The sequence below is a fragment of the Neltuma alba genome, unplaced genomic scaffold, assembly GCF_004799145.2.
Source record: "Neltuma alba isolate B1F8T4 unplaced genomic scaffold, ASM479914v2 tig00012795_pilon, whole genome shotgun sequence".
NCBI lineage: Eukaryota > Viridiplantae > Streptophyta > Magnoliopsida > Fabales > Fabaceae > Neltuma > Neltuma alba.
The window spans coordinates 328,871-338,435 of NW_021637194.1; the positions used below are offsets into that span (position 1 = coordinate 328,871).

A 9,565-nucleotide genomic window follows, 5' to 3' on the forward strand; every position below is an offset into this window, starting at 1 on the left:
GAAGGGGACGAGGACATTCTAGTAATTGCACGATATGAATGGAAGGGCATCTGTAATTTCGCCCCAAAATTAATGAAAAATTACAATTCTGGAATAGTGACTGATGAAGGACGAGATGGCGGGTTGCAGCTGGGCCCCACGAGGGGTGGAGGTGGTGTTTTGGCCTTTGGGGTAAGATGAGTAATAGCCGAAGGATCAAAAGTGGATGAGAGTGGGCCCCATGGAGGAGACGTTCATGATTACGTGCCACGCCTTCGGAATGGATTCCCTCTCCCTCTCAAGCCTCTGCAGTCTCCTCCTTCTCCCCTCCCGCCTCCTTATAGTATGAAACGATAAAATAAATAACTAAATTTGAATAACAGTGTAAGATGTAAAAGGACATTTGAAGAAATATCTATACTAATAATTAACTGCCTCATCAAGCTCATGTAATGAAAAATGAGTGATGCATCCTGTCGATCGGGACCATCGTGCGAGCTCAGAGTCTTGATCTATTAGGATGCTCTTCATACAATCATAGCCTGTGACCTTCCTCGATCAGCCTGCTAACGTTAGATATTACTATCGGTACTATGCTTTGCAAAATATAATTTAGAATCGAAGTAATATATGCTGGAATTAAAAAAGAAAGGAAATTGGAAAAATTCACCAACCAAAAAAGATATGAGAACGATAAAGGTAATATATAATATAGCGATATTAGAAATATTGTGTTCTCATTAAATAAAATTAGCAAAAAGGTAGATGTGATTAACGGATGATATACACTTTATATACTACTTCTGATCTTAAATATAAATCACAGTACAAATTAATTTTTATATTTAAAATCAGAGTTAGCAACACATAAACGTTGAACATCTTGCACAACTGTGTACATTTTCAGGGTTGTTTGGTGTCTTAACAAAAATAAAAAACCTAAGGGAAGGATCTCTCCATTCAATGGCCGAATTGAATTAGGAAACATCCACCCGCGCACACCTATTATTCGTCAAACCTAATTTTAGAATTAAGAAAAGACTGTATCCAAAGCAGTGGAATTACTCGAATTCAGACCGAGAAAACAGCACAGTGATACTCTCTCTAATTCTCTCCACAAACGCACTGTTAGAAGAAAGAAGATAATAACGCGGTTAAGTCTCATCCATGACAATTATATATACCGGAGATGGGAATGACTAGTGAGTATGGATGAGATAATTTTTTAGAAGTAATTAGTGGGGAACAACGTTAGGATGATGATAAGAACATATACATGCATATATAATAGACGGCGACGAAGAGTTTGGAAGATTTGACTTGGCCTTTCTCTAATTGCTCATCTCCACATCATTATGCAAAAGGTTCCCTTCTCTCCTCTAGTAAAGAAGCCCACAATTGCATTGGAATCATAAAACAGTACTCCACAAACAAAGGGGAATAAATCGGGATTCGCGAGACATTGGCGGAACGATTAGAGCATAATAAACATGCACCCACGCTAATGACAATAGTGCAGATCACAGTGAAATGCTGCTAGCAGTCCATGTCTTTGTGTGTGGATCCCAGTTGGGCAAAACAAGGTTGATGGGGGGTCCGAATATATCGTGCGTCAGTATATAAATAAATAAGAAAAAGCTGGCTTTATTTTTTTTACTTCACGTGTGATCACATCCTTCCTTAAAACTCCAGTTTGTTTTATAAATTAATTGAGAATTGAAAATGGCAAAAAAACAATCACTGAAATAGAAAAATTGTAAATTAAGACCTATGATAACATTAGTATAAATTTTGATAACAATAGTATGGGTTTTGACAACAATTTTTATAAATAGATTTATGTATGTAATTTTACTATTTTAACTGTCTTTTTTTATGATTTCCCCGAATTAATTCCGTCTTGTTGTTTGCTTTTTATTTTGTGTCACACTTTGATCATTTAATACTGTTTCCAACTCTAATTATAAGATGTTATTTGTAGTCAGAGATAATATTATTTTAATGCGTAAGAATGCAATATTGCCTGTTTCTTGGAAAATAAAACACCCTTCAACGTAGGCTGTGTTCATCTGGGCGAAGATATGCAATGCAATGCAATGAAATATTGACCGACGGTGCGTGTGCGTGCGTCTCGTGAAGGACGGAAAAGGACAGAGGGGAGCGTGAGCCGTGGATTGGGAAGAGGCTGACGTGGATCCGATTCCTTGCGGATAAAAAGGCCCATTGTTTTGCTTTCCCAATTCCACCCTCACCCACAGATTCATAATACTTCCCAATCCCACCATTTTACCCTCCCCCTCGCCCTGGTTTTTCTTCTTCTCTCCTGTTCAGTATCTCCGCCCTCCCTTCCTGTCTCTCTTCTCTTATTATTCCTGTTTTTATTTTCTTGAAGAAAAAAAAAAACTTCTTTACCCAGACTGCTTCTTAAATTTTTAATAATTCCATACTAGCTTGTTTTCTCTCTCTTAATTAGATCCTTTAATTTCACTCTAACAGAATTAAAAGCATTTAATTAGCAGAAACCTTCACACTACAGCACTACTAGATTCAAAATTTATGGGTATATTGATCCTGTTTTATTTTTTAACCAACCATTCTCATTTGTTTTCTTTTTCCTTTTTGGTAAAGACTGCATCTGGTCTTAAATATAAGAATTAAATAAGAGATTTATTTTTGTCTCACATATAAAACTCCAATTCATTTTGTTTCTCTAAATTTATAAGTTTTTTCAAAGTATATCTATTTATATTAAGGAGCTTTCATAATGAGGTTGTTCTAATGCATATAAACAAAAAAGATAGTGCAGTAAAACCAATACATATATGTTATCAATAGGTTATTTAACTTATTTTTTTCTATATATATAAATTAATTATCTAGTTTTTATATTAAAAATTATGTATATGATCTGTTTTTATACTTACTTAAAAAAAAAAAGAAGACAAACTTTATATCGTGGTCTCTCATTGGCGCATGCCCATCAAATTCACGTATGTTGCATTGTTTACATTATGTATAAATATAGTATTGCTTAGTTCGGTGTTGCTGGGTTTTATTATTTGTGCAGCGGGTGAGATAATGTACTAGAATAGACTTGTATGTGTTCTGGGGTTCAGCTTGATTAAACCCAGAAAATAAACGTCACCACTGTCACTGGCAGGAATTAGGATGAATCTTTTCCGACGTTAGTCCAAACCAGAAATTGAAAATTTACAAAATACATAGCCATCACGGTGGGTCCATTCGCTCGGAACGCCGTTTCCACCACGCAATTATAATGGGTTGGCCTCCAGTTTAAGAAGTGATGGGTTATAAATACTTAATTTATACTCTTTCAAAAAATACTTGATTTATAAATCATATGCTTTTCTGGTTCTTAATATAAGATCTATTTAATTAATTAGATTAGATTAAAAAAAATTAAATAAGTTAAGTAATTATAAAAAAATATGACATTTTTTTTAAATACCGAAATTATCTTCCTTAATATTTTTATTTTCTCTTTTACCTTATTATGGTTGATGAAGTATATGTGTATTCGGTAAAGGAAGGTAAGAGACTGGTGATATTAGATATTGATAAAAATAAAAATAATTCTGGACAAATAACCAATTTTTATTGAATTTTAGATTATTATGCTAGAATAAGGCTACAACAATAATCTATAAGGCATTCGTGTTGTGTGTGTTAGCACCTGGTAAGGAATTAATTTGCTAGTAATATTTACAAATCTCCCATTTACGAGACCATACGAGACACTGGGAAATGAAAAGCCGTGATGTGTTTAAAAAAAAAAAAAAATTTCTTCATGCGTTTCATTGATTCTCCGCAACGCCGTCGTCATTATTTTGATATTTTCCCACATATTCTATTAGGATTTGAAGTGAGAGACGAATGAATGAGCTTTTTGGGAATAGAGTTTAGCTGAATTAAATTCAGACGATATATGATATTTAACATTATGGGTTATAAATAATATTACCTCCAATCTTTAATATAAAAGTTAGTTGACTAATTTAATAGATTAAAAAAACTCTTTAAGTTAGTTATCTGTAATAAATATGTATTGTCTTTTCTAAAATATCATTACTAATTAAGTATATTGACTAGAACTATTATTATTACAAGAACTATATTAAAAAATAAATGAATATGAGAAAAAAAAAATTTTATAATTATGATCAAAATAAAATCAAATGAGTTTTTATATTGTGGATCAGAAGTAATAAGAAGCAGCCACGGGTCGTAAATGGTTGAGAGCGAGCGAGAGAGATAGGAGAAGACAAAAGCTCCCATAATGTGGAAGCCAGGTTCCAGCTCCAGCCCCCGGCGTCTGGCTCTCTCCTCTCCCTTTCTGGGGCCAAAATATATCATTCTCATTCCTCACAGTGGCATGTAATTTTACTTCCTTACCTAAAGTCAATGTACCACTTGCTCTTCAGCACATACATAGTAGCTTCAATCGAATTGAGAGTGCGTTTTCTTTGATAAAGCCACCAAAATTCATAAAAAAAAAGGTTTATTCTATTTTAAATTAACATCATCCACGCTTCATTCATTTATTCAATTCTTATAATTCATGCAACTCCATCTCAACCGTCAGTCGAACTATACTAGCGACGAATTAAAAATGGATGACAAATGTGGCCATGAATATTCATATCTTAAAATCACCACAGTACAGAGACGACTCACATATGTAGTTTCTACAAATATGTAGAATGATGTAGACAATAATGTATATCCCCAACCCAGTTAAGACAAGAACAACAGCTTTTGACAGCATCAAATTATTAATTTCCTCGTCTTGCTTTTGACACGCACTCGCACACGCACACGCGCATGAAAATGAAAGAAAATGATAGGGAAATGTATTTAAAAATTTAATTCGTTAAAAAAACTTAAATTTAAGCGTGTACAAGTATGATCTGGGAGTACGACGTATCTTTCGCTGTATGCAAATAACTTCCGTATTGATGATTATTGTGTATCATTGATTATATGTTACACACAGCGAAAGATATGTCATACTCAGAGATCATACTTGCAATATCTCAAATCCAGGTCCTTTTAACTAATTAAATTTTCAAACAGAAATTTTTTACCAAATTTTCCAAAATGATATTACTTTCGGTTCTTAATATAAAAGCTAGTTAGGGATTAGATTTTGTCATAAATATAAGACTTTGATTCACTTTACCTTTCGAATTTATAATATTTTCTCAAAAATATTTTTATTGATTGTAAGGTGCTCCCACAAAAACATAGCTCCAATAAACATGATTAGAAAGAGTAGTGCACAAAAACTATTACTCATAGTTAACTTAACTAATTTTTTTAATTTTCTTAAATTAGGTATCCTATCAAAAGCGAGTTTATATGCACATTGGGGGGGGGGGGAATAAAAGCACCCAAAGCAAGGGAAAAAAAGGGATTCATGTATTCAACGCTCAGATTCAAAGGCAGTGCAGATACTAAAGCATTCCAACACGAGTCCTTTGAATCGCCCGTTATTCCAAAACAAAGGACTTAAAGTGACCTCCTATTTTAATTTAAACAATGTATATGAAACAAACTATCACTAACTTTAATTGCATCGCTAACAACACACTTGGAAGTTGGAATTAGGTCCACTCATGTTGGTTTTCTTTTGTTCTGATACGTTGTTTTGAAAGTGAAACATTGGACCCAATATTTAATAAACGAGCCCATGTTGCTGTCCTTCCAGCCTCTGCGGAACACAGCCACCGTTCGATCGTCCTCCCACCCTTACATATTTTGGTAGCAGAATTTCTTTCTGCTTTTCAGACTCAACAACCATCCATAATTTCATATATTTCCTCGTTAATCGGACGTTTTCTTTGTTCCACACCTCGTCAATCTTCAATTATCAATCAACTATGATTTATAAACGAGCTAATCTAATCGTATTGTTTCTTTACTCAAAAGAGTTGACGGCTGACCTTTCCGTTCTTATTTCCTGTATTCTCGATTATTTATTAATTTATTTATTTAACCTGAAACGAACTCTCCTCGAATGAATGTATGTATTTTTGTATGTTTATAAATCAACATGCCATTCACGACAAGAAACAAACATTACATAAATTGTCTGTTGAATGGGATACATAGGGAAGGTTCGGTTGTTTGTTCGACCATTGACGCGGTCCATTAATAATAACACGCAAAATTAATTGTAAGTTAATGGGATTATTTTCTCGCGAATGGGACTTTTTATTTAATTTTTGATGCTATTACAGGAAATAGAGGAGAAAAAAAAATTCAGACTAGTATTATGATGTAGTATTGGTCTTTAAAATGATTCCTCCAGATAATTTTGTGGCTTACGATTACAAACCAATCCCATGAGTTTTGCTTTTGTGATTATATTTTCTAGTGATGCCCACAAATCTCTTTGTTGATTGGATGCCTTCAAGATCATAGATACTATCAACCATGAAGACTTCAACTCAATTATAATAAATATGTTTAAATTATTCTCCCTCTGTGTCGGTTTAAGTGTTGATTTTCATCCATCACTGTCGCAAATTGCGAGTGTGTTTTTCAGTTGCTTCACATTTCGTTCACAATCTGCAACCATTAAAAAGAAATATGAATAGACTAATTTTGTGAGTGAAAATGAAGGCAGAAAAAGCAACGGGGATGAGATCGTCGATAAACAAATCCCACGTAAACATCTCGGACTGATTAATTTAAGAATTAAAGACCACACCCATGTTTAAATTTGGATTCAGTTCACACGCGGAGCTTTCAGGCTTTAAAAAGACGGTTCCGATTCCACTGGAATCGGTCCTCCTCACTAATAGTGTGCGTGTGGATTCAGGGACGTGTTTGGAGACACACAACTTGGGGGGGGGGAATCTCAAAAAGCTTCGGATTCTTGGAGGCCCACCATCCAAACCAGACAAATATAAATAAACAGGTTTCAGGGGGCCAAAAAAAAAAAAAAGAGATGCGTGGAATGAAGAATCAACTTCAGCCACGCGTTTCAGATATTATCAAGGCACGTCAATTATCGACTCTGGAAAATTCGCTTATGAAGGAATTTCTCACTTTCTTTTTTTTTGGCCAATCTCACTTTCCAAACCTTATCACTACAAACAAGATAAGATAGGTAGAGAATAACTCATTTTATTTGCTTAAATAATAAATAAATTATAAGGAAGGCTAGTAGGATGCGAGAAGTGCTCATCATAACCCAAACCCACTGAATTATTTAGAAAGAAGAATTATGGTCAAATAAGGAGCTGGATTTCAGTCTCAGACGGAATCACTGAGCTGGGCCTTAGGGCTAGGTTGGCCCAAGTCATCTATCATTACTTTTGAAATATAAAGGTATTTTAATTAATTTATTTTCTTAACCTTTGTAGCCAAGGCATTGACGTGCACCGCATCATTCTCAAAATGCTCTGAAAACGTGAGCTGTGCTCATGATCAACACATTCATATGCATAAAATACAACAAATCACTTCACTGTTTTGACCGTCCCTTTATTTTTGAGAGCTTATGATTGGGATGATAACTTTATGATAAATTGTCTCTGATATTTCTTCTGGTGCTAAGATTCTCATGGAGAATAACCTCCGTTTTCTCTGTCCCGATAAAATCATGGGTCCACTCCTCCCTAGGAAAAATGAGAAACACAGAAAACGACTATCAAGAATTCAACCACTCAAGCCAATCGACGATGTTGCCGCTGATTCCGCGATTCCTTGGCATGCTAACTTGGGTACAAGGTTACGGAATGGCCGTCGTGAGTTGCGGCTGGAGAGGAGAAAGTGGTGCACGGTTGGTGCTTGAGACGCAAAAAACGAAACAATAGAACACCTGCCACAGCTCCACTTATGGGGGCTGTGATGTATATCCATATGTCCTTGAATTTCCATGACAGGATTGCGGGGCCTAATGATCTTGCAGGATTCATTGATCCCCCCGAAACAGGTCTGCAACAAAATCCACACCAGTTATTTCAGGAGACAAACCTATACGGTCTGTAAAAAATCTATGGAGATTGTAGATGATACCCGGTGATCAACACTGCAAGTCCAATGGCAATTCCAACAACAAAACCGGATAAATGACCCACCTGCAAAATGCAGAGTTTTAACCCAGATAAATTGCTTTTCTTCGCCGTGGCTAGTGCACTACTATTTGGAACTTTAACGTGGACCTGAAACCTAAATCTCAGCCCTACTCGTCGGACTGGACTTGAATCAGAATTCTCAATTTAACGTGATATTCTATACTCATAAAAGCGAAACACAGACTACATTCTTTTGCATCACTTCTGCTAACGCTTGAATGCAAAGGATACAATTTTACCTGTGAGTTGTTTAGCCTATATATGGTTCAAAACTAAAACAAGAATATAAAGTTGCGACCTTCGGCAGAATGAATAACTATCCTATCAAATAATTTGTCATGCGGCGGAACTTGAATTGCATGAAATTTAATTCTTTGGATTTTGAAATTTCAGGGATTTTCGAATATTTCCATCCAAACACAATCTTAATTGAAATTTGGAATTCTGGGGCATGGTTGATACAGTATGAAGGAGGACTCTAATTCCTTACTGATTGAAATTCACTTGTCAGGGCTGCAGCAAGGAACATTATGATGAAAGTTGCAATCAGCTCCACCCAGAAGGCTGAGACAGGCCCTTGGATTGGCCTTGTCATCATGGCTTCTGATTTAATCCCATAGACGAGGCTGCCAATATATGTTGCCAACACAGAACCCACTGTTTGTGCTAGTATGTAAACTGGAACCTGTTCAACAGGGAAGGAGAAAGATATGAAATTATTAACTACTATAACAATGGTGCCTGAAGTGTACAAATGACCGTGCTTTTGTTTCTTCTTGAGGACCTTCAGCCATGGAAATTGACCAAACGTTGCAAAAGCTATTGTGGCGGCCGGGTTAACATGAGCACAAGAGATTGGCCCAATTGAGAAGATTACAACAACCACTGTTAATCCTGCCGTAGCTGCATACTCCAGGAGGCCCACTTCTCCATTCTGCGACTGCGTGCTTGCAATGATTCCACATACACAGAACATGAGAATGAAAGTACCCACCATCTCTGCCACGGCCTGCATTTCAGAAGAACTTATATTTCCCAAGTTCATCAATATTTCAAATTGCAGGCTAATAATGGCTATTCTCTCACCGTGCGAGCATAATTTAGGTCAAGTCTGATGAGCGAACTATGAAAAGCAGAGTTTTTCACCAAGATGTATTGCTGCTTTGATATTGCATTGGTGCAGTCAATCTCCTTGTCATCTGAGGAGAGGCCAGTGCTGCTTGACGCATCATTAAAATTCTCGAGAGATGGTTGTTTCTCAATCATGATTTTCTTCATGATCGGACTTCTGCTGCTGAAATATTTTATTGGGGATCTTATAATGAGATCTCAGATGTGCGAGGAGAGATGGTACAAGTTGCTTAGAAAGGTTAGATTCTTGTATTGCATGGAACAGGCATGATGCAACAATTAGGGGAGGTTTTAGATAGAAACTTTTGTTGCTCACACATCTTTGGCCTGTTTTCAAGGTGGAGAGTTGG

The 9,565-nt window shown here is 35.9% G+C and overlaps 1 protein-coding gene across 1 annotated transcript; it reads right to left on the minus strand.

The window, feature by feature from the left end:
* Window positions 1-6,508: 6,508 nt before the first annotated feature.
* On the minus strand, window positions 6,509-9,492 carry LOC114731002 (probable aquaporin NIP7-1). The gene is made up of 6 exons (XM_028918124.1): window positions 9,171-9,492; window positions 8,869-9,093; window positions 8,575-8,769; window positions 8,026-8,087; window positions 7,829-7,944; window positions 6,509-6,570 (listed from the first exon to the last, which is right to left on the minus strand). The coding sequence occupies exons 1-6, from the start codon at window positions 9,360-9,362 to the stop codon at window positions 6,509-6,511; spliced, it is 852 nt and encodes a 283-aa protein (XP_028773957.1). The 5' UTR covers window positions 9,363-9,492.
* Window positions 9,493-9,565: the final 73 nt, after the last annotated feature.